The following is a 27,166-nucleotide window of genomic DNA, read 5'->3' on the forward strand; positions in this document are numbered from 1 at the left end:
CATCTCCCTTGCTCCCTCCATCTCTCTCTAACAACTCTAACAGAACAGCCAGCGCCTGGCCACATGATCTATATTTAGGGTACACAGGTGACTTTCTGCATAATGCTTTAATTAAATGATTTATATCTGCATCACCTTAAGCTATTACTTTGAATCAAACAAAAGCAGTTTTACCACCTTTTAAGAGAGGTTTAGCATCTTCTTAGCAAGATTCAACAACATTTTGGTTTAGAACATACTTAAAAATTGACTCTTCCTTGTATAATTTGTATGTGAAATTCTGCCTTTCTATGGATTTTTATACTGCAATTAAAGGCTATTCAGTCAAGTTACTTTTCATTCTCTAGTTTTTTATTTATCTCTAGGCTAATAATGAAGTGAGACCCTTAAGACAGGGACAAAGGGTATGTACGGATTTTAGACAATCCAAAATTCTACTATTCAGTTTAAAAAGGAAAAAAAAAAGATTAAGGTAGCTACTAATATAACCACCATTGCTCCCAAATACAGCGGGAAAAATATAAGCACACACAAATAAGTATGTAAGTTTAAGAGATATTACTCTTCAATCAACTCTCCTAATAACCAACTCTCTAAAGTAATAAACATGATGCAACATGATGCTAGACAGCTTGAATATTGCAATATAATATGATAGAGAACAAAACACTAAAAAAAGGTCCAACTTCAAAGGAAATTTTCTTTCCTAAAAACTTGCATTAAATAAAATCAGATACTAGTGCAAATTTAAAAACCTCACTATATTATTGCTATTTAGTTTATTTGAAAATGTGATATTAAAATCCAAAGTAATTATTACAGTGCTTTAAAAAATAATTAATGGATACGTAAAAAAAATAGGCAGTATAAACATTAATTGGAAAGAAAGGTTAAATGGTACTTTACCAACAAACATTTCATGAGTAGGTGTCCTAGTAGTAAAAGTGGATACATCTGAAGAAATGGGAAGGTGAACATCACCACTACTTTTTGTGAGGAAAGGATTTAAGCTTGGAATGGCATCATCAACAGCATCTACAGTAGCAGAGAAAGGATCTGTGTAGTCCAAGTGCATTACAGCAAAATGAAGAAAGGAAGTAAATTAATTAGTATTATAATTAGTCGAAAGATGCAAAGTGAAAAGTAGTAGCTATATTACTATTTATATTAATCTTAAATGCAAAATCACCAAGATGGAAGAACTGCACTTAACGTATTTTAAAATGAATCCTCAGAAAAAAATAATGTATGTGTCTATTAACAGTAGCATACTAAGGATAGATCTACTTTCCAACATTAGGAAGCCAATTAAAAAAAAAGAGAGAGAGAGAATATTAACCAAAACGCTTCTGTAAAAAAGAGCCACACACTTTGAACCACGTTCACCGCTCTCGGTAGGAATGTACTGGCTTTAGTGGCATAGCTATGTTTACTCAAATAACTGATAAAAACAATTGATATGTGTGCAGTGTTAAGTAAAATTTCTAAAAACAAAGGGAATTGGGGGTAAAAGGCTGTTTCTAATATGTGCAGATAACTCTTGTATAGGTTCAGAGGTAGGAAGTAAAGATGAAGAAAAGGTCTAATGATGGGGAAAGGAATTTTAGAAAAATTAACAACAGAGATGAAGATTGGCCATTTAGTAGACTGAACAGTTCTGAAGGCCAGTAAGAGTTTTAAAGCCAAATCATTTAGGCTTTAAATGATTTGCTGAAGAAATAACCAAAGTATTGTTCCCTACTAGAATGTTACTATATCTACTATTATCAAATCCTACACCAGAAGTTGTTTTAGAATCAGATATTTACTGTGCCTATACCTCATTCAACATAATTGTCATTCTAATGATTGAAAACCATTCATCCTACCTTAAGTGAATGGAGAGAGGAAAAAAAGCAAAACTACAGCGCCGTAATTTTTTCTCTTGTAACACAACAAAAATGATAAGACAGTCCTGTACCTCTAACCAGCAACCTGTTCTTCTCTAGTCTAGTCTGTGACCCTCAATGAAAAATACTGCGGTACCTTCACAGTATTAAGCACTGTAGTTTACTCTAAGGCTGTATGATGGAACAATAAGAGGGCAGCAACAGCCTGAAGACCAGCTCATTCACTACAATATAGGCATACTTTCCTTTAAGTCAATTAAACTCAAAGCAAGTGTTCCACAAACCCTGTAACTGTTTAAAAAAGAAAAATATGGAGAAAAAATTGAGGTCACTGGCTTAAATATAATAAATCACTTTTTTAAACCGTTAAGTTTTGTATCACTTAAGGCTTTTTCTAGGAATTAAGCATTACTATGAAACAATTCACACCCAAAAATAAAGTCCTATAAATGTATTAAAATTCACTGATGTACTATTCAAACTCAAATGAATCATGTTTTCACATCTTTTCCACACCTCTCCTCAACAATAAATGGAATGGGAGAAAAGAATTTAAAAAAATATTCAGAAATAAAAAGTAGAAAATAGTCAGATATAAGTTGGACTTTATGTACTAAAAATAAAAATGCAATGATGACCACTGTAACTTCTTGTATAAGAAAGCAGCTGCAGTAAGTTTAGAGTTTATCCGTCTGGTTGAAAGTACTTTTTTTAAATATTCAATAGTGGCATAAAGTTTTTAAAGTACACTATACTCCGTTGGACAGTAAGCAACACAGAACATCTCTCTAGTTTTCCATGCAAAAGAAGCCATGAGAGACATCATCTGGGAAAAGGACACATATTTCTGTAACAGATCCACTGGGTTGTGAGAAAAGACATGTTCTGGAAAGGTGACTACCGTGTTTCCCCAAAAATAAGTCCCAACAGGAAAATAAGCCCTAGCATGATTTTTCAGGATGACATCCCCTGACCATAAGCTGTAATGCATCTTTTGGAGCAAAAATTAATGTAAGACCCAGTCTTATTTTCAGGGAAACACGGTAGTTATCTGCTGTTCTACTAACTGACACTGTTTTACCTAAGCACATATATCAATCGTTTCCTATTATACGAAACATCCTAGAGAAGAATATGCAGAAACATGTGCAAGTGCATCTGTATGTAGGTCAATCAGACAGTGAGAAAAACCAGGTCTTAATCTACTCGACAAAACACTACAAGTAATCTAGGTGATGTTAATGGACTAATAGACACTATGCTATAAATAATAAAAGCATTCGTTAAGACAAAAAAATAATGTTCCAGCTATTCCAACTTAAACTTTATTCACTAGACTGGCAACTCTATTCTAAATTCCTTAAACTTCTTAAAAATAATAGTTTTTTTCCCCCATTATTTTTATAATTCATTTGGAAGATTAATTGTGTTACACTAGTCATAGAAAAATAATTTTAAAAATAAACATTAAAATAGAACCAATCCAGTCATAGTCTTGAGATACTCCATACTTTTTATACACAGAAAATGGAGTTTTTTCATAAAACGTTGTGTGTTTCATGCTAGCCAAGAGTAATGCAAATTAAACTTCAGAATGGTTAATTCTTTTTGGCCTGAATTAAAATTTGAAATCTTGCTTAAAATATACAATATTGGTAACATTGTATATTTTTAGATCTACTGTAACTTAGTTTTCAAAGTGTTGTGAAAACTTAAATTTCCTCAGCTATTAGTATTCAACACCAAGTGCTTATTTAGACTCCAGACCACTTCTTAAAAATTCAAAGGTTCAAAAAAAAAAAAAAAAAAAATTAAAAGGTTCATTAACAATGTGATAAGAAGAACAGGAAAGCTTGTGTTCTAAGTTCATTTTTAGGTGAAATCTTAAATGCCTTTCATATAAACATGCAAACCTTACTTTCCTTTAACTTTGTATCACTACCTATCTGTAACTGGGAGTATACATCATTCCTGTGGTAGTTATGATAAGAACTAAATTAAATACCAAATCTGATATTAACATCATTTTCAGCATATGAAAGCATGGAATAAAATTTCAGAATCATCAAAAATCATCTTTTGTCACACACTATAAAAGCTGCATAATGTAAACCGTTACGTTATTTCAGAAATAGTTAAAATTTTTTCATTATAATCAAAACTTTTTATACATAAGATTTACTTACTTATCTCAGTCTAACTTCAATTTTAAAAATGAAGTAAAAAAAACCTTAATCTCAATGTCATGGAAATCAACAACACACTGACAAAATTATCAAAGTTCTTAGCTTAAAATACTCTTCAGCTATCCAACATGCAGAGGTCAAAGCTCTGAAATTATCACCAAATATCTTTATATGAAAGTCAAGATTTTTAATTCTTCTTAAACTGAGGAGTTCATAGTGAAGATCACCATCCTTTCCTCGTATGTATGACTTTAAGCTTTGAAATAATATAATTGAAATAATAGTCAATTGCTCCTGCCTCTGTTCCCACTACACTTCATTTGTATTTTTAACACTTTTAACAGTCTCAGTTGTACAGAGCAAGCCTAATGTTAAAACGTAGGGAAAATTTTGATGGAAACAGTACATAAAGCAAAATAACCAAAAACAGAAAAATAAAACACAATTAAATGTATTCCAACATACTGTATTCACACATAGACTGCTATGGGATATATCTTATAACAGAACGTAGAACAATTCTTACAGGCTCAAATTACTTAAAATTATCTGCCTTCAAGTATGAACTCAATACTTCCAGGCAGAAACGAACTTCAACTTGTCTTTGTTAGAATTGTACATGGTATCCAGACAAAACAATTTCAGAGTTCAGTTTTTTTGAAATGTTACATTAGTTCTCATTAAGCCTTCTGTAAAAATTTTCATCTGTTTGGAAAGAAAACTTTTCAGCCTTAATTTAGAAAAACTACTTAAAAAACGGTGGTGAGGGAGCAAGCTACAATTGCTTAAGTGGTCATATTAATTCTACTAACCTTGTCCAAAGCAATGTACAATAAGCATGTAAATTTTGGCAGATTAAAAATCCTAAAACTAGGAATCACCATTAAGTATATTAAGGAACTCCTTTCTTAATCTTAACTGGCTATCTAGTGTATTCAGATAAATAATTCTAAAAATTTATTGACTTTAAACTAGCTTATCATTTTTAGAAATTACGCCCAGGTCTTAAAATTCAGCGAATTTAAACTTTCCTTCTGAGTCGGTCAATGAACTTTTAACTAAGTTGTGGCTCACAAAAGTAGTCCAAAAATCTAGTGTTTTAGTTTCAGTATTCCTGTCCTCTGCCTTATCATGAACCAGAAATAACCGGTCTGGAAAAAAATAAACGTTCACTCATTCAACAAATATTCACAAAGTACCTATTATATGTATCAGTCATTGGGGATATAGCACTGTACAACATATTTAAAAACTCCTACCTTCAGAGATTATACAAAATAGGGCCTTAAGAAATAAATACATAAAACAAAAAAGTTCTTAAAACTCAAATCATTCAAGATGAAAATAGTCTAATTCAGATACCATTAAGACTCACTAGAACAATTAATTTATCTTTGTTATGAGAGGTAAATCAACCAATTCAGATTTTACCTGTGAGTCAATATGAACTTTAAGGTAACTTGGCATTCTCTATAGTTTTTTAGACACTGTCCTTTCCCTTCCAAATAATATTTGAGTATTCGTAAAATAATACTTACATATATACAAACAAACAAAATCACCAAACCCAACCAAAGGAAATGATTTGAAAACATACTAAATGTCTAAGGAAAACTGTTTAAAAATTCACATGAACTAGGCTCACTCCTTCAAAGATGCCAAGGTCATGGTCATATGGTCACCTCAATATCAAAGAACTACTCAAAGGCACCAAACATTCCTGTTGCTAATTTTTTGAATACCAAAATCTTATAAGTCTGAATTAAATCAACATCTAAAGTATAAGTAGGATAAGTTTACCATGACATTCCTTCCTAGTCAGAACAGCTCACTGCCTGGTAACACCATCTGAGTTTTATTAGAACTTTATCGTATACTTACATAAGATGAGTTTTTTTTCCCCTGCAAGTAATTTTTTTCTCTATACCAAAAGTAAAATAACCATTATGCATTTACTGATTATAGAATAGAAATGCAATACTAGAAGAATGATTTCATACTTAAACATATATTTTGTCCATCTTCTTCATCTTCATTAAACCTCATTTCATAATTTAATTGAACTTGAACTCCAAAATTACTTTATAAATGAAAATGTCTTCAAGGAGCAAAATGACTTTATTGTCATTTTAATATTTTTCAAGTTTTCATGTATCAAGTGTAATCAAAAACTGTACAAATAAATGAAATACCACAGAACAGGGAGGGGAGATGCCTCTGTAACATATAAAGTAGAATTCTTTAATGCTTACCTCCCCACGTATTTGCTACCTGAGAAGCACTTGACATAGGAAGTACAGGTGGGTGAAAAGTTGGCTGCTGCAAATCAAGCAGATCATTTGGTAGCTTTGATGTGCTAGGAAAATATTTTGAAAGGATGGTTTATTCAATAGGTAAACTTTGCTACATGAGCCACTCCCTTCTACCTCCCTCCCCCCTCCAGTAAATAAAAACATTTAAAAAAAAAGTGAGAGAAAGCCCCCTTAATACATATCAAAAGGAAGAACAGTTTCAGCTAGGTAGCAGTTGCATATCCCTCATTTAACAACACACCCCAAGGAGGCCTAAAAAATATTCAAATGCCATATCTTACATTTATAAAGGATTCAAATATTACCCCTCTGGAAAGGATCAGTAATTTCCCCAGTAAAAAAATGATTTCCTTATTGAAATGAACCTAAACAACATGATTCTGAAATACAAATATCATGGAAATTTTATTTTTTTTGAAGGAAATTTGTTTTCCTATTTTTAATCTTTCAAGAACTTCAAGTGCATTTGCAATACCAATACCCCTAACAAAGTAAAATACCTGTTAACCTCATCTCCACTGCTTTGCAACACAGGCAAAAATTATCCATGTATATACGATATCAATGTAAGCAGATTCACCCCATTACACAACTCCAGGGGGCACTACTTACACGATATATTTGTTACCACAAGACGTTTATGTGATTAAGGAATATCAACTCAAAAAAAAAAAAAAAAAAGACAGAATCCCAGAGTTTCCATGAATTGAGACATTATATGTGTACATAGCACAGAGCACTTTTAACTTGTACTTACTCTAAAACAAGGTTTCGAAGGCATGTCTTTCAGACATAAAAAACAGTTTTATAGGTAGATAAACATACAAATGGATTCAGTTGTTTTGAGGAAAAATAAAAAATATGCAATAAGCATTTTGTAATAGGCTTTAAGATTTGCCTATTAAAAAGGTGAAAACTTTTGAATGTTTTAAGTGAAATATAGTCAAATCAGTTATTTATTTAGTACTTGTTTCAAATGCAAACAATCAACATTCTTTTTCATTTATCTCCCCATGACAGACTTGTTTTCAAGGTCCCCAAATGGAAAACTTGACACTTAATGGGTTCAATGCTATTTTATTGGGGACTAAAGAAAGCAGCATACAAAAACAAAACCAAACAAAAAAATAAAGCTGAGAGAAAAACATATAATTAAATTCAACAAACATCTACTAAGGCTTTAGGGAGGAGATAGAAGTTGAGTTAGTATAATTATACTGAGCTGCCATAGGAGTCAGCAGGTAGAAGGCAAGACCTTTCAAGGATGAATTAATAAAATAAACAGCAACAATAAAATCAAAGAAAAGCAAGCAAACAAAAAAAACCCCATCGCACTCTATGGTGCATTCACCATGTGCTAAACAACATGTACTGTGCTAAATCCTATACTTGACATCTGGAAGCCTGTTGGAAACGAAAATTCTTGGTTCTCACCCCACACCTACTGAATCAGAAACTGGGGGTGGGGCTCAGAAATCTGTGGTTTAATTAACCCTCCAGGTGATTCTGATGCTTGCTAAAGACTGAGAACCCCTGACCTATATCATATATCTTATTTGGAAACTGAGGTGTCTTTTTTGTTTTGGGTTTTTTTTTTTTCTTTTTAAAAGAAGATTAAGAAATAAAAAGAACCAGGATTCAAACTGACTTCCAAACTTCTACTTTAAACTACTGTGAGGTAAAAGACAGGACATATTTGAAAAAGCCGATTATTCTAATTTGCCTGGAAATATCACATTTCCATTGTTAAGTAGCTCAAATTAAGCAATGAAATTATTGAAGTTGGTTTGGTAGGCTTCAATACCACAGAAATCTGGCAACTAAACTTTTACTATGTTCCAGAATACTGATTTTAACACCAGGGATAGACATGTAAGACACTTAATATCCAATGAAAGGATATATGAAATATTAATATGTTTAATACCCATTACAAATATCTGCAAGAGTTAAAAGGGGTCCTGAACGATTAGATACTTCATAAATGTTTTTAATTATGATTAACTTTCATACAATGAAATGTTTGCCAGAGGTAACCCACATATTCCAATTAGGATAAACTTATAATGTCGCCATCTTCCGTGTCCTAAGTATACAAAATGAAAACTCATCACTTTATATTTAGTTATTCTACCTCCACCGCCACTTTATCACCACCTCCTTTGCTTGAATTTATGATTAAAACTGATAAATCAAACTAAACCTGAAGAGCTCTGCAAAATTTCTCTGAGGACTCTTTAAACCTAAGTATTCTGAGGGAGTCTTTAAGCCTCCACCTACCTGTTAGAAGAACTAGGGGTAGAAAATATGTCAATGGCTGGTGCAGTCATTATACCCCCTGCTGAGGTGGACACAGGAGAGGCTGCAGTTGTTAAAGAGGTATGCGGTTTCTTTGCAAGTTCTTTTAGGCGCTGTTCCTGTTGAGAAAGGTAACTACCATAAGGAATCTAGAAACCAGATTTCTTTGTACGGCCTCTGAAAAAAGCTAATTTTCTAATTTTGTTTCGACAGCAAAAAGGTATTCACTGACTGTTTACTAGTCATTCAATGTTGGGATGAAAAATTAGACTGTGTACTAGATGTCACCCCATTTAGATAACTAACTATATTTAGTTAGTTTCTATAGAGGTCCTAATTACTTTATGAACACTTGTACCTGTTTTTCCAAATAAAGAGAATGCACACACCTACCTTTAAAGCTTTTAAACGAGCCTGTTCTTCCTCTAATGCTGCCTGCTTTTCCCTTTCGTCCACTTTGGTAAGAGACAGGCCAGTACTTGCCAGGGAAGATACTGCATTGGAAAGTGTTGTCGCCCTAGAATAATTGGACAAAGGTAATTTGACTTTTTGCCAAGCATTTCACATTACAACCTGGTTATGAAATGGTCTGGTAGCCTTGGCATGGATAGACACTATAATTATGAACTATGAAGTCAAAACCAGTATTCATAGGAAATATTCTACCCAGTGACCTAGAGGATTAATAGCATTTACACACACTGCTTTAAATAAGTGTTAGATTTTAGAAAGCCTTCACAATAAGGGTGGGACATTGCCTCTTCTAAGCCCCAAGGGAGGGAACCCATGAAATTAGGAAAAGAGCTCACATACTCCCAGGAAAACCCTGGTGGGTAAAAAATACTGAGTTTCTTACAGGAAATGATTCTCTGTTAACTTCCAGCCTGTGTTTTGGCAGTACTACTACAGAACTAAAACATGAGTCCCAGTAATAAATAATGTGTGTAGGTATGTTTCCCTTTTAATAACCCAAAGGTATAGTTCCCAGAGGACCACAGGTTCCTTCAAAAGATCAATTTCATTCCAGTCACTGGTCCATCTGGCACCCCCTTCTCTCTGCTACCCTTTTGCTGAGTTATAATTTCCTTTTCATACGTATTATACATGCACAAGGCAACATCTCTCACTGGCAGATTCACAGTAAGCCACCTTCTTTCCCTTATACCAAAACCTTATCCATATAAGCCTCAACATGAAATTCCAAAATGCTAATTCTAGCAAAATAAACACACATGGTAAAGAATTGTAACCAGAAGAACAAATCCTCAGTGACCTTTATTCATTTTCCTTTTATCACACACCAAATATCACTAATTTCTATTCTAAGCACACAAATGACAAAACTATTTAAATTTTATGTAACATCAATTTTATAAATGAGCCAATATAAACATACAATTCAGAAGACAAGTAACATAGTTGTGACAGAAACGCAAGAGACCAAACAAACTTTATGATAAAAAAAAAAAAATGAGATAAACAGGTATCCATCCCTGCACTACTCAGCTACATTTTTCATTACTTTCTCAAATAACTGGGCCTTATAATTTTGACTTGTACATCTAAAAACTACTAGAAAATTCAAAGAAGCATTATTTGGAATTAAAAACTATTAAAACTCAGTAACAAGAGTTTCCTTTAGAAATTACTTAAATTTTTGTTGATAAAAATAAACCAAGTTCTAAAACAACAATCAAAAAGTCTAAAAAGCAGGAAGGTTCTCATTATACTTCAAACTTTTTCTTCATTCTGTTAAAAGGAAATCTTCATAAGAAGACGACAGTTACTCATGTCACCACCCAACACAGAAATCATGTTACAAGGTCAATGTGATACAGTCTGTTACTTTCAACTTGCTAGACGAATTAGTCCCAGTCTTGGGAATACGGTCAAAGCTTAATAGACTGATTAAAATATGTCGATAATCAACCCCATGAACTAGCATTAGTGAAAGATGATGAAATTTGATGTCAGACATCCTAGGTTTGAGGCTCAAAGTTACTACTGCATATTTCACAGGGCTGTTGTGAGGGTTAATCAGATTTGTAAAAGCATCTTACAAAACACCACACCAATGACAGCATCATCATCCTTAAGAAAACTATTCACACTGTTCCATTCACTATTCACACAATTCTAAACCAAGTAGTTATTGTCATCACCTTAATAGATGCTAGCATTTACTGAAGATCAAGAACTATTCCAAGAATTTACATGTATTAATCCATTTAATCCTTGACTCTATGCAACTCTATGAGGATGCTGTCATTAAACCCATTTTATAAATGATTAAATCAAGATAAAGAGAAGTAACTTGGAACTTGAGCTGGATTCATCTACTCTCTCAGAAACATCACTCTGCTATTTGCCCTATGAAAAATGATGTACCTGCTTGCAGCTGTAGAATCTTTGATTTTCTTTCCTTCCAAGGAAGCTAAATGTTGTTCCAAAGCATCAAGAAGACTGCTTGGGGCCTGAAATTGTACAAATATTAAGACTTTCATGATAATCAGGTCATTGGTCAAAATAAAGCAAATATCATCTGACATAGGAGAACAACACAAATAAATAGGTGTATTCCTCATGAACTACTTAACAGTGGAGTTGTAACTACCTAAGAATGGCACTATTCTTTGTATTACATGAGCATCAACTACAAAGGGGTATAACATAATCAAAAATATGAAAACTAAGACTAAGGAAACATGATACAGTAAGAGGATCCTGCAAGTGTTTAATTTTTTTAAATATTTAACTTATTTGAATTTTAAATAGAAACATACTCCTAAAAGCTAGACATACAGTTGAGCATATTCCTGAGTAATAAACTCCTGAGTAATGGAAAGTGTCAAAAAAATAACTATTTTGGAATAGTTATTGATAAATGAAACTGAAGACTTAACATCAAGGAAATGAAAATTTAAAATCACAGTGAGAGATAACTTCTTACCAATTAGAATAGCTAAGGTTAAACAGACTAGCAATATCAAATATTAGTGAAGCTATGGAACAACTGCAAGTCTCCCACAATGCTGGTGGGAGTACATGCACCTTGAAAAAGGATCTGGATGTTTTTTATAAAGTTAAATATACATCTACTGTAATTACACAAATTCCATTCCTAATCATTTACCCAAGAGACATAAAAAGTGTCTCCACAAGAAAAGACTTGTTCAACAATGTTTAAGTAGCTTTATTTATAATAGTAAAAAAACTGTAAATAATCCAGAAGTCCATTATTTGGAAAATGGATACACAAAACTGTGGTGAATTCACACACTGGAATAAATACTATGCAGCAATAAAGAAGAATGAATTAGTAGTACATTCAACAACATGGACAGATCTCAAAACACTGTGATGAGCAAAAGAAGCCAGATACAAGAGTAAATACTTGCATGATTCCATTTATATTAATTTCAAGATTTAATAAAATTATGCTATTAGAAATCAAAACTGATTTTTTTCGTGGAGAGAACTAGGGAGTGACTGGAAGGGAACACAAGAATGAGGGTGAAGGAATTGATTACATCTTAAATAGTGTGTTGATTACACAAATGTTTATATTTATCAAACCTCATTGAAATAGATACCTCAACATTTTTGAAACAAGAAAGACTAGCTTTTAAACTCTCAGGCTGTATGTCAAATCTCAACTTAATATGAAGACTTACTTTCAAAACATCACCTTTTCAGTGATCTGAGAAGGAACACTACCTTTAAGTGAAGCAAATGCATCAGGGGCATTTAATTACCCCAACTATTCTTTAGGGTTTGAGATACAAAATTTCTGGATTACAGAGATCTAAAAACAGTAGCTAATTTCTCTAACAATTATGTCTTGAACAAAGTCCTTCATCCTGTATCTCTCTTTCTCTCTCTCTCTCTCTCTCTCTCTCTCTCTCTCTCTCTCTCTCTCTCTCTCTCTCACACACACACACACACACACACACAGCACAAGGCAGACACAGTAGAAAATTAAAACAAAAGTTTTAGATTGTAACACTGGCTTCTATGTTGAACTGAGAACACGTGTGCAACTCACACAACCCTAACAAAATGTTCACTAAATCAACAGGCAAAGCACTGGACCCAAGAGCTACTGTCAGAGTCGATGAGAATGTTGGTAACAGGTAAAATTTTAAAAGTTCTTATACCACCACAGGCACTATGCTAGCTACCTTCTATATACGCGCTGACTATAAGGAAGACACTACTAGTATATCCTATTTACAAATAAACCACCTCAGTGAAAATTTAAGTTACTTATGGAAGATCATGTACTTGATAAATAGCAGGAGCCAACCTAAGGTCTGAAGGACATCTAGCCTGACAGGCTACCTATTAACTACTACGCTACAGAATCCTAAATTAAAGCTGTGGTGCTTTACATTTTTCTGAAGGATTTAAGCTGAGGCTAACAAATATTAAACCACCAAGTTAAAACAGTAATAACAAACTATTTCTAAAGATCCGTTCTAAATATATCTGGCTATCCTTTAAAAGCCAAACCTACATTAGGAAGACTGAAGGAATGTGATACACTTCACATCTTAAAAAGAACAATTTATAACAAGGAATAATCTCAAATTTCTACTGTTGTGCATACATAATCACCATTTTCCCTAAAGTATCAACAGCTTTGTTTCAGTTCACTTTCCAATCACTCGGAGATCATCAATAAAGAGGGATGTGGGAGGCTGGCCAACCCTACCAGTTTCTCTACCAGGAGTAAAGTACAGCCACATGACAACCTGTCCTGAGGCTGTTTCTGAAACAAAAGATGGGTGAAAGTGACAGGACAAGTGAGGTAAAAGGGAATGTGAAACTACCAAATCATCTTATACCACATACTGTTCTAGCATGATTCTGCTCACATTTAGCCCACAAGAATGTACTCAGTCTTCATGAGGTCAATGTATCTCCAATGCAGAGTATTTCCCTTACATATAACACATAACTAGATCTATTGAGTACTCTTGGCCTGAAGATCAAAGGGATGAATCAGAAAAAGTTAGCACAGAGAAATAAAATAAAAACTGTTACTTAAAAAGAGGACCCACAACAATTTAAAATTAGGTACAATAGAAGTCAACTATTAAGGAGAGAGCTGATACAAGGGTTATAAGGATAGTTTACGCCAGGTGCTTTCATTCTTAATACTCAGTAAACAAATAAACAGAAAAAGCAGAAAAAAATGACAGGTTTAAAGTTTTTTTCCTAGAAATATTTTTGAAGACTGTGATAAAAACAATATAATAATATCTAATATTGAGTGCTTAATGCTGTGTCTTTTAGGTATTAACTCATTAAATCATCCCAACTACCTTATGAGGTGAATACTGCAATTTATCCGTTTTAGAGATGATAAAACTGAAGCACAGAGAGTAACTTCCCCAAATCACAGGGCCAGCTAGTGGCACAGCCAGGACTCAAACAGACGGACGAAGCCTGCTCTCTTATTCCACTGTCATGTATTGCGGTTTATCCCTATTTAATACTCCTACCTGAGTCAAACAACCAAAGAGGAAGGTTTAAAATAAAAATAAATCCTGTATAAAATAATTCTCTACCAACAGCATAGTGCAAATTTTGTTTTTAAAATAATGTTCTCTAAGTTCAGTTCTTTCTTTTTTTGACAGTGATAATGATGGGAAAGAAATTAAAAGGAATAAACTAAACAAATGGTTTGCAGTGGCCAGCTCTACCAATACTAGAAGTGAGTAGATCATTGTTAAGAACAATCATCAGCAATACATCAAAATGTTACACTAACCTTGACAGCAAGGGCTGCATATTACTTATCACGTTGCCTTCACACCTAACAACACATAGCAGACAGTGAATTGGTATTATAACAACAAACACACTTACCTGTGAAAGGTCTGGTATATCACCTCTGTCAATTCCAACTTGCTGTAAGAAGAAGAAGCGTTGTATTTAGTAGTTAAAATTATAATAAAAGTGTTTTCTAAAAAATTAGAAAATGACATTTATGACTAGTACTGTGAACAATATTTTAGATAGACTTCTTTGAAATCAGAATATTTAATCTCTAAAGATATCATTCAATATTTCCAAGGGCTCAAATATTATTTGAAGGCTCTAAAAGTTCTAACAAGAGAGGAACTAGAGTGAGAAACTCACCAAGACTATTAAGTTACCATCTCTAAATCTTCTAAGTATCTATACCTTGTCACAATTTGGAAGACCCATCACTTCTAGTTGTCATGTGATAAAAACAGTATGGCAAGAATGAGAAAGGCTGATCACGAACAAACAAGTTCCTTGAGGGCATAAAAAAAGTCAAAGAACAAAACTGATGACAGTGACTTTGTCTTTCTCCATAAAGAATGCTTTCCAAGGCATTCATCATAGATACCAATTTTTAAAACCTATGTTCACTCAATTAGGACAGGTTTTATACAAATGCCAAGTGGTATCTAATCAGAACATAACTGTCTCCACAAAGCAAAGCAATCCCAAACACGCTTTCATGACGTTCAGGCACTAAACAATTTCCAGCAAAAAAGATAAAAACAATTCCTACTTATTCTAATACCCAAATTAAAGAACCGTTTTCCCACCCTGTGGCTATGTTTCATTTTCTCATCATTCTCTCTTCCTTTTCTCAACCTCTCAAGGGCCAGTCCCAGAATGATATCAGTAGAAAAACCTAATAATTCAAACTGAGATCTTAATAGCTAATCACTAGCGGAGACATTTGTCCCCTTGAAACACATTTCAAAAGGTTACTCATGGCTTTACTCCAAGAACTAAGATCTCATAATGAACTTGCAATCCCAAAGACAGCTTCATGAAAGAATATTTTAGGGCAGGAGAGTCTTCCTATTTCTCAGATCATATGGAACAGATGGTGTCTCCCATCTCAGACTAAGTAAGACCAGCAGACCTGGAGGTAAATAGTGCTTAAAACTTAAGTCACTGACTATAACTATCAAATCCAAGGAATTTAAGAGGCCAAACGGAAAAGTCAACAAATTAAAACTTAAAGAATTTACTGGAATCATAGCATAAACCCTCTTTTCTTCTGGTTTTACTATGTGACTAACCCTAAGAAATGGAAAAAAACATTGATTTCTCCTTGAGAGATACTTTACATTCAAAATAAACTGCAGAAGACTTTATGAAATAGACGATTAACAGCACATATGTTACAGAATGAAATATCACTACGGTAACACAGCTAGCTAGAATCAACAATTTGCTAGTTCCAGATTAACTACTTTAATATAATTGATCAATTATAGCTTAGTCATCTTCCAGGATTAATTACCCTAGCAAGATGGTGGTGATGGTAGAGGGTAGAGAAAGGTTAAGAGCTGCCTCTGTGCAAACAAGAATTATCTTGCTTGTAAGCATTACAACTGCCTTCTGTGGCAATTTCAGAAAATTATTTCTTAAGCAGATTTTCAAAATTAGATTATCCTATAATCTGTATTCATGGTTTTCATAATCAATAATAAATAATAAATACACTAAATTCACTTCCATAGGGGAATAAAACATTTGGAATGATGTGGTTCCAGTTGCAAGTCTCACTGGAGAGAGACTTTCACTAACATTGAATAGTCTCTACCACATTTAACAGAATAAATCTTCTAAAATACATGGCTAATCCCAAACATAAAAATCACTGCCACAGCTGTGTGCCACCTACCTAATTTTATAGAAAAATAATTTTAAAATAGATTACCTTTCAATATTCAATATTGAATTAAACATGTAGGATACATTTTATTTAGTACATCATATTCATATTATAACAGAATTCAATGCAGCTTATCAATGATTGAACACATATCATATTTAAGATGTTTCTTTTTTCTTGAATAATGACTGATTTCTTTAAAAAACACACTTAAAGACGAAAAAGTTAAGAGACAGTCATTTAAAGATAGTTTACCTCTGCAACTTTAAGAAACTCTGAGATTCTTGTCATCCTGGTCAGGAACTTCTTATAAATGTCAAGTCCTTCTTTGCATTGGTTCTTTTTCATATCAAAATATTTTTCTGTCAAAAGTAGATGTAAAAATACTTTTACTCACATCAAAATATAACACTCAAAAAAGACCAGTAATACCTCCAAAGAGATCATGTGTCTCAGAAAACACACTTACCCTATAGGAAAACATCAGTTAAATTCGCTTAATTATTTAAAGCAAATTAAAACAGACATGCTATTAAATTAAAGACAGAAAAATTACTTGACTTTACTCATATTACCAGTTTCTTCCATAACATTTCTTCCCTCACAATTCTCTATATATGTATTTCTATGTCAATACATATCACCCTTTATTCCATTTAAAACAGCACTAACTTCTATGTCCAAATATTCTTATTAATGACATAGTAACAAAGATGGCTACTTAATCATGTCCAAATATCACTTGGAAAGCTCATTTAAACTTAATATATAAACAGCAGTAAAGAGCTTAATTTACAGTAAACACAGACTGGAAGACTGTGTCTTCCAAAGTTTTATAGAAAACACTCCATTTTTCAAATGTGAAAAAAATAAGCTCAACTTCCCTATCTCCCTGGATTAAAAAGCATCCCTGAGTAAGTTCGTGTTACCCCAGCCAATGAAAAACAAATTAAAATAAATTCTAAAAGAAATAAAAAGAACTGGGGGGAGAACACACTGGAGTAAACACATTTGATATCTGACACTTGTACTTCAGCATTCTTTGCAGACCATTATTTGTTCACTCCATCCAAATCCCACTGGAAAAAAAATGAGCATTCCTAGGCAAAATTAACTGCATTCCACATTCAGTTGATCCTGAACAACCTGAGGGAATGAGGGCACTGACCCCCTGTGCAGTCAAAAATCTGCAGGTTAACTTTTTACTCCCTGAAAACTTAACTACTAATAGTTTATTGTTGACCAGAAGCCTTATTGATAACATAAACAATTACTACATATTTTGTATGTTATATGTATTAACTAGTGTATTTTTCACAATAAACCTAGAGAAAAGAAAATGTTATTAAGGAAATCATAAGGAAAATACATTTACCACATCAAAAAAATATGCGCATCTAAGTGGACCCACGCAGTTCAAAACCGTGTTGTTCAAGGGTCAAATGTATACCTAATACACAATAAAGCACCACACATTCCTAAAATACCTCAAAACACTTCATCCTTAAAAATAAATGTTTAAGGCATTTAAAACAACTATCAATTTTTAACTTAAGTTTAGAAAAAAATGTCAATTTTACAGTTAAAGTTCATTTTGAAGTAAATTGTGAGGAAATAAGATTTTTCTGGGACAGAAAATTTCCAACTTAATTTTCAAGGCATTTTTGTTTTTAAAAATAATAAAACTGATAAAAGAAAACACCGATATATCTAAAAAATAAAGTTCATCTAGCTAAATGTTCCAGTTGTAAAAATAAGAACCATATTTTGCACACTTTTTTACCCAAATTTATGAGGGAAATATAAGGACGTGCATTACACATGGAGAGTACTAATTCCATATCTATATAAATGTTTTTGGTTCTTTTATTTATGCTTCTGAGTTAAAAGTGTAACTCTAGAAATCAATAACAATATCTGTACTGCAAAATTAAACCCTGGAATACAATGACAAGTTTTGTTAAACTAACGACCAACTTCCAACAACAGAGTTCTTGGCCTTCTATGGTACATAAACATCGTATATTTGTTACCGGTACATAAAATTTCTTGTATGTTGTATCTGTTCTTGTGTTTTGTAATTATCTGTACATCAAATTTTTTATACCATACTATGTTTAAAAAAATGCTAAAATTCCTTTATCATACAAAAAATAAGTACCTAAATGTAAACAAACAAAAATTTGAATTAAAAAATTAAAACAAGAGATTTTTTTCTCCCTGAAAGTTTGGGCCAAAAACGTGGGTGTGCATTATATGCAGGAACACATTATACACAGCAAAATTCGGTAATCACTTAGCCTGTGTAACAGGTATAAAATTCTTTTCTCCAAATTGTTACAAGAAATGAATATATCTCAATAAATTTCTACGCAGCTCTAAGTAATATGAGTTATTTAAATGTATTTATTTATGCATATGACACAAGATAAGAAATAAAATGTCATTAAGTTACAGCAATATTTACCCAACAGGTTAATAATTCCTTCATTGTATGCTGCAAACAGTCTAATGGCATCTTTGAATAAAAGCATGAAGGCAGCATTTATTACCCCATTTGTAAGTTCATTACTATTAACCTGGGAAAAAATAAGAAAAAAAATTAGCTAATCTTATGTTTTAAATGACAATGACTTCCTGCAAATTAAAATACAGTGAATTCAAACACTTAGATGTATTAGGGAAAAAATAATTTACTTCTTGTAATCAGTTACAGCCAAATAGTGCAAAAATCTTAAAGAGTTCAGATTTACGTTAAAGACAGAAGCAAACAAACATCCTATGATATTCAATTTAGTTTTGAAGTAACTGAGAACAAAAGCACTTTAACTCCTGAAATCCTAGGCTATATCACAAAAGTGTTTTAATTAGAAGTTCATTTCAACATTAAATACTTCTAATTGTAAAATAAAGCCATTTCTAGGTGGAAGTTCACTTTGAATCATGAAGGATTTACCAAATATTTTAAAATCAAAAAATATTTACTAAATGGCTACTACAATCACCAAGGCACTAAGCTAAGCGAGGTAGAAGATACTTTTTAAATATAACTATATATATACACACACACCTTTTCTCAATATGACAAATGAACTCATCACTTCCAAAATGGTTATAATAGGATTTTTACCTCATTTGGTTACTGGGAGAATTAAATGGTATACTGAATGTAAAGAGCCGAGTATATAACCTTATACATGAATGATCAATATTTACAATTATTACTGAATTATGCTATACCAAAAAACAGCACTTGTCTATCAAGAATACTAGAAGTACCTTTAGTTTTATCTCAAGGAATCAATCAAAAGGATAAACCAAATTAACTTGAAGCTCTTTTATAGATAACACAAATATCTAGTACCTGAAAATGAACGTGTTGCTAGGTATAGAAAAGCATTAAGTACAAAATTGAGTAGTAAGCAACAAATTGGTAAAAATTCGCAGAATACTAACAAGGCTGATTTCCATTATAGAAAGAGAATCCTAATAATAAAGCAAATGACAGACAATTCACAAAATAAAAAATACAAATGGCTAGTAACATGTGAAATGAAGCTCAACTTCACTTATCAGATAAATTAAGATATAATAATCAAATTAAACTACTGCAATATCCTTTCTTGAGCACTAGATCAGAGGTATCAAAACCAAGGTATTATTCAGTGTTGGTAAGGATTGAAAAAAAGAAAAAAACAGATACCTGTTAACAAATGATTGGCTCAACCTTTTTGGAGTGTAAACTGGCAATATTTTAAAATTTTAAATGTTTATGTCCTTTGAACCGCCAAATTATTTTTCTAGGCATTAACCTTATAGAAATATTAAGTTGGCTATTCCTACAGAAAATTTTCATATATATTTACAATCTAAAAACCGTTATCAAAAGAAAACAGGTTTTCAGATCAATTCCTTCACCTCTCATCACTTTAGCTTGTATAGTCAGTGCTCCATATCCACTGATTCCGTATCCATGGATTCAACCAAACATGAATAGAAAATATATACTCTTTTAAAGTTACAATGTTGCTGATGTGTACTGTGGAGTTAGGCCTATGATGGCTGCATCTGTACTGAACATGTACACTTTTTTTTCATGTCATTATTCCCTAAGCAATAGTATAAAATATTTTATAAAATAGTATAAAATACCATTACGACAGTATAAAACAGTATAAAAACCATTTACGCAGCGTTTACATTGTATTAGGTATTCTAAGTACCGTAGAGATGATTTAAAGTATACAGGAGATGTGCATAGGGTATATGCAAATACTATGCCATTTTATATAAGAACTTGAGCATCTGTGAATTTTGATATCTGCAATTCCTTCTGGACACCAAAGGATGATTTTATACTCCATAATTCTAGAGATAGAGAAACACCACCAACGAAATCAGATTAAATCTAAAACAATTATAAAAATGGAAAGTAATCTGATTTGAGACCACATTTATGAAAATCCTCAGCCAAATAGGATATTAGTGTGAAAAAAATTAGTCTATGAAAACCTGAAACTAAAAACTCTAATCAACTATAATGATATAATTTTTAAAAATCTTAAATTATAAAAGCAATTGTGTAATCAACTTACATTAAAATCAAGAAGGGCATCCATTTGATTTTGAATGATTGGTACCGTTTTTAGGAGTTTTTCTGTGTTCATTGTCCTCATAACACCATCAGCCCTGTTTTTTTAAAAAAGAAACAATTGAGTTTGGTATTACAATCTCCATTTCCAACTCCCATCTGTTTCTCTATTTAAACAGAAAACAAGTTGCAATGAAACATTACATATTTTTAAGTCATTATTGAACCTAAAACCTTAAGCATAAATCATATAGAAAACAAAAACAGGAAATATTAATGTCCAATATCAAGGTGCTCATTTAACACTAAAAAAGAGATATAAAACATGACACATAAAAATCAAAGCTTACATTATGTAGCCAGGTTTACAGTGTATTTTTCACATGAGGAAATCATCTGATCCTCATACCACTCGTGTGTAAAATGGAGTTTTACAGATTTTTTTTTAAATTACCAATAAAAAAAATAATAATTTGCCTCAAATCACTGGTTAGGACTTGATGCAACCAGCAGCTGAACTCGTTTTGGTGAGCACTGCTTTAAGATATTTTATTCATTACTCAAGCTGCAATGGCTTGTAATACAGAAAACATTGTAACTAAAATAATTTTATTATAAAATAAAGGACAGTTTTACCAAGTCATTCTAATCTGGCCATTAAAATAAGAGATACTTAAGAGGAATGTTTTTAATAAAATATTGTTAAATAGCTTCAAAAAGATTCTTTTAAATATTTCTTTAGATATTTCTAAAGATAGAGAAATATTAGCAGTACCAAATAAACTAGAATTTTATAAAACTAGTACCAAAAACACTACATAAGAGGTACTGGAGCTAAGGTACACAATTAACACTAAGTACTTATTATACGTATATAGGGCTCCATATTAAGGGCTTGATGTATGTTTTTCAAATCCTCACAAAAATCCTATAGATGATCTTGTCCCATTTTACAGATGATGAACTTGAAGGTTAGGTGAGGTTTTATGTCCACGGTCAGAGAAGTAATCAGTGGTAAGCTCATTATATAAACCCAGGTGTATTAGACTTCAAAACAGCGCTTTTAGTAACCGCTGGCACAGTAACAAGGCACTTTCAGAAAGTGTGGCAGGCTTTCCCTAATTTACAAATGACACATACGTATAAAGAGCTGCTCTATGCTGAGCTACCCCTTCAACCACAAGCCCAGATGCCGAAAAACAATTAAGTAATACTAATGAAAAGCAACAGTAGTGCTTTGCTCAACAAAACAGAGTTTAAAGAACAAACACTACCCGCCTTAGGTAGGTAGCTACCAACCAACTTCAGTCCAACGATTTTCTCCAGTAAGATGTGTTAGCCCACAGATGCCTGTTTCCTCCCAAGTGCTAACCTACACTGATTGGTACTAAATGCTGGAATTTGGAATAAGGATACCATTACCTTGTTGCAACCCTTTCTTTATTTTCATACACATCACACTCTCTCATTTTATCAGTCATTTAGTCCCCTTTTAGTTCTCCCTCCCTCCCTCTCCTTGCTCAGGTCACTTTTTACCTCCCAGTCACTTCCCCTTCATCACAGAAGACCTGAATGCTGGTTCAGTTTTTCTGGGTTAACTTCAATATCTATCTATATGGACAGTCAATCCAACATCTTGATCTCAAAGTCCCTTGAAGGCAGTTCCTATTCCCATAGTCATCAGATACTGACTTCACTGCCCCGTTCACCCCCCCCCCCGGAAACCACATCAACTGCCCCCCACCTCCGCCATGAAAAAAAAGACAAAATTCAGACATCTTATTCTATGTTTACTTCCTTCATCTAGCTTAGAATTCCACAGATCATTATTATAATCGCTCCCTTGCAAATACTCTTAACTCTTTTGCACTCTCTTCTTTCCTTCCAGTCAACTGGCAAATTCAAAATCCTAAGTGAGCAAACATTTACCTCCTCCATGACTACACACATCCAACTAAATACTGATAAAGAAAACCACACAACCGAGCAAACTTCCAAAACTATAATAAATTCATGATCAGTCTCAAGTGGGGACTCAATTCACAAACCCAAAAGCTTGAACACAATTCGAACCAAATGCATGACACTTCACACTTCACGCAGAACGGAAGTTTTTATGAAACCTTAAATAGATTATAATTAAATTCAGATACTTTCTTCATAAGAGTCATGGATTAAAGGATAATCATCCATGTCCTTATTCAAATACAATACCTGGATTAGGCTTTCTTTTGCTTGTTATATAACAATGTCTTGTCACTTTAAACTGTACCAATTTAGAATTCAAGATTATTAAACATAAGTTAACACTACCAAAAAAAATGAAATGTTAAACAAAATGAAATGTTAAAAAAAAAAATGAAGGGACCAATTTTTAACAACCTACTAAAAAGACAAATCTACAGGAAATTTACTGGATCCATTTTTCACAGAACCATTTTAATGTAGTGTTTACAGTCATCTACTCAACTTTTCAAAAACTATATTAAACATCCACTATATTCAGACACTGTGGAAGGTCCTGAAGATATGAATATAAGACTGTATTGTCCTCACGGATGCGACAGTGTCATATAAAATCTAACTACAGAAAGGCTTCCTCAAAGAAATGATGTCTGAATGAATTCTTGAAAAATAACTAAGAATTTGCCACAGTAACAAAAAAGAGGCTTTATAAAACTAGTACAGTAGACCCTTGAACAATGCAGGGGTTAGGGACACCAACCCCTACACAATCAAAAATCCATATGTAACTTTTGATTCCCCAGAAACCTAACTTCAGTACCCACGAGTGATTGGTTCCAAGACTCCCCATGGATACCAAAATCCACAGATGTCCGCGTTTCTTACATAAAATGGCACAGAATAACTCCTACAGTCGACTCTGCATCCATACTGTGTTTCAGTTGTTTAACTGGGTAATAATTCATTTTGATTTTTGAATATCCAGTATTTCTATTAAAAATTATAGTTTGTCTCCACCTCACTTTTTTTTATACGAAAATATATTCCAAATGAATCAAAAATTTAAATAGAAAATACTGAACCTACAAATATATCCAATGAAAACATAAATAGGCAATTAATCATTTTGGTATAGAAAAGCCCACTCTGAGTTTGCTTAAAAGACAAAAGTCATAAAAATAAAGATGATTTTGATCACAAAAGATTTTAAACTTTTAATAATGTTTTTAAAAAACAAGGAAAAATATTTGCAGCTCATGATAATTTTCTTAATATGCAAATGTTTATTTTTTAGTGTTTACCATGTACTGTAAGCATTACACACACTATTTCATTTAATTCTCGCAACACTCCTAATAGATAAGTGCTATTCGAGGCTTCCCATCTGTGCCACAGCATTCTACTGCGGTACAAATGGGTGATATACATGCCGAAACATTCGTCCCTAGTCCTTTGGCCTCAGTCTTCTCCATTTAACCCACTATCCTACACAAACAGTATCAGTTTGTGTGCCACCATGTGAAAAAAAGTTAGCAAGCTGATGGGCATGTAATAAAAGATCCGAGTTCTCAAGATATATGCACAAAAGTATTAAAGGATATAAACTGTAAGAAGGCATGAGATATGTAATCCCCTCTCAGATGGTTCAGGAAAGAAGTACACACACAGAATAATTAAGCAAATGTGACAAAAATGTTAAAAACTGGTGAGTCTACAGATAAGTCTGTAAGACTTTATATTGCAGCATTTCTGGAAGTGAAATTACTTCAAAATAAAGTTATTTTTAAAAAGTCAGACAGCTGGCTGAAATAACTAACTGAAGTCCCTCATCTAACTGGAGTGAAGCAAGACTTCAAACCTAGATACATGCAAATGAACAGCCTGTGAGCTCTTAACACTATTCAACAATATTACTTAGTAAATAAATAGAGAAGTAGGCAAAGGACATCGAAAGGGAATTAACAAAACACAAATGGTATTTTAACAAAGAGAGAAAGAGACTCAATATCACCATTTAATTATTCAATCAACTGGTATAGAATGAACACCTTATGATACATATATTCATCAGAATAGAAGAAAATAGTGAAAGAGATATTTATAACTGTATTTAAATCAATAATTTGGTACAATTTTTATAAAGGACAATTTGGTATTTCCAATTAAATATTTTACATATATATATATATCTATATATCTATATATAGATATATATATATATATCTCCATCCTTTGACCTATCAATTCGAAGAATTTATTCTACAGGAAACTTCACTTAAGAATGTAACCATATGCAAAAGGATAGTCAATGCATTGCTCTTATAAGATAAAAAATGAAAATAAATCAAATGCACATCTAGAACATAATTTTATAGCCATTCAAAGGAATGAGATACATCTGTATGTACAGACGTTAAAAATGTCTAAAATATATAGTAAGGGAGCAAGCAGTCTTCAAATAATGTCTAAATATTACATATTAACTTAATTACATTAGACAAGAAATTATATACAATTAAATATTACATATTAATGTTAATGTAAATATTAAATAAAAATATATGTAATTTACCTAATTTTCTAAGTGCCCTCACACATTTATTTCTATTTACACATAGAAAACAGATTATATACACCAAAATGTTAACATTTCCTACAAGCTGCCTGAATTTTTTTAAAGTTTATTACTTTTGTAAACATAAAAAACTGATTACCCTAATAAATAACATTTTACTATTGGCTTCACAAGTCTTCTGCAAAACTGAAAGTATCTTGGGGTTTTTGCCATGATATAATAAATTTTAATTGCTGTCACGCCCTCAACTTATACCCTATTTCTTATATTTTTTCTTTACTTACAATTTTCTTTACACACATGTATAGGTAGGCATGTAGGCATATATATCAGTGTTTGTATGTCAATTTTGTGCTTTTTCTTGGTTCCACTCAATTATGGCTTTTCTTTGATTCACTTTCCTTTTCCTTAGCATTAAATGAGAATCACTTCTTTTAACTCAATACTAATTATGTTGTGCATAATCAAAGGCTGTTATTCAAATAATAAAAGTTTGCTCTATTAAATAAATGCAGCAACTGTCCTCAATCTCAAAACTGACCCTTCAGATCAGGAAAAAAAAAAAGTTACTATTTTTAAAGTCTATTAATCTGATATCTACAAATAGCCTGAACATCAGTTTTACTGAACACACTAACAATGAAGTATTAATATAAGCCCAACTGGAAAATGGTTTTATTGCACGGGATACTGGCGTTAAGAATCAAACTTCTAAGATAAATTCCTCTACTATAATCTTCTAAAGTATCTAAATATATGAAACAAGCTCTGTACATTTAGTTTGGGTTAAGTTCCAAGCTAATCAATCGCCTCCTGATTAACTCGGACTAGTGGACATAGAACATTTAAGTTCAGCTTTAAAATTTCATGAGTGGCTAAGAGGCTACATCTACATTTATACCAAACTGTTCACTTCAGTTTAGCAATTTAACATTTCAAGAGAGCAATTGAAAGAAACATATTAACTGCTTCCATCTTTGGGATCTTTGAGCAGCAGGGAAACTTAGAAAGGCATTCACTAGAATATTGCTACGGAAGCCAGATTCCCATCAGGGCAGGATTTCATAGCTACAAGGATGCCTCTTTAGTGGCTCTTTTGTGGCTTTTTCCTGAGGTCTCATCCTATATACTAAGAAAAATCCATATACCAAGCACTATCAGGTATAGAAATACTGACTAATTCATGTGATTAGTTCATGTGCCAAGATTATTATTTAGGGCATAGCAAAAAATAAATTCATCCTGTGCATCCAAGATTAAAAATTTTAAATACAAAACAGCACTGAAAGAAAACAAAGAAAAACAGAAAGACATCGCATGTTTCTGGATTAGACATAATGTGTTAAGATTGTTATACTCCCCAAAATGGTCTACAGATTCAATGCAATCGCTACAAAGTCCCAGCTGCCTTTTCTGCAGAAATTGATAAACCGATCCGAAAATTCACATGAAAATAAATGCAAGGGACCCAAAACAGCCAAAACAACCTTGAAAAACAGGAATAGAGCTGGAAAACTCACATTTCTCAATTTCAAAACTTACTACAAAGCAACAATAATCAAGACAGTGTGGTACTGGCATAGGGATAGACACAGATCAACAGAACAGAATTGTGAGTCCAGAAATAAACCTTTACATTTATGGTCAATTCATTTTCAACAAAGATGCCAAGACCATT

At 32.5% G+C, this 27,166-nt stretch overlaps 1 protein-coding gene across 24 annotated transcripts in view; it reads right to left on the reverse strand.

Moving 5' to 3' along the window:
- PICALM (phosphatidylinositol binding clathrin assembly protein) overlaps positions 1-27,166 on the reverse strand; it is an 89,165-nt gene that overhangs the window by 27,055 nt on the left and 34,944 nt on the right. For 8 of the 24 annotated variants that reach the window (XM_081063801.1, XM_081063797.1, XM_081063802.1 and 5 more), the window contains exons 5-13: positions 20,953-21,046; positions 18,825-18,936; positions 16,613-16,719; positions 14,560-14,601; positions 11,074-11,159; positions 9,079-9,202; positions 8,668-8,804; positions 6,328-6,431; positions 907-1,035 (exon numbers count right to left, since the gene is read on the reverse strand). In XM_081063801.1, coding sequence (XP_080919927.1) covers positions 907-1,035; positions 6,328-6,431; positions 8,668-8,804; positions 9,079-9,202; positions 11,074-11,159; positions 14,560-14,601; positions 16,613-16,719; positions 18,825-18,936; positions 20,953-21,046 — 935 coding nt within the window. Of the gene's footprint in view, positions 1-906; positions 1,057-6,327; positions 6,432-8,667; positions 8,805-9,078; positions 9,203-11,073; positions 11,160-14,559; positions 14,602-16,612; positions 16,720-18,824; positions 18,937-20,952; positions 21,047-27,166 lie in introns of all 24 variants that reach the window. The other 16 variants (XM_081063785.1, XM_081063800.1, XM_081063781.1 and 13 more) reach the window with 2 other exon arrangements.

This window comes from Rhinolophus hipposideros (assembly GCF_964194185.1).
Source record: "Rhinolophus hipposideros genome assembly, chromosome: 10".
NCBI lineage: Eukaryota > Metazoa > Chordata > Mammalia > Chiroptera > Rhinolophidae > Rhinolophus > Rhinolophus hipposideros.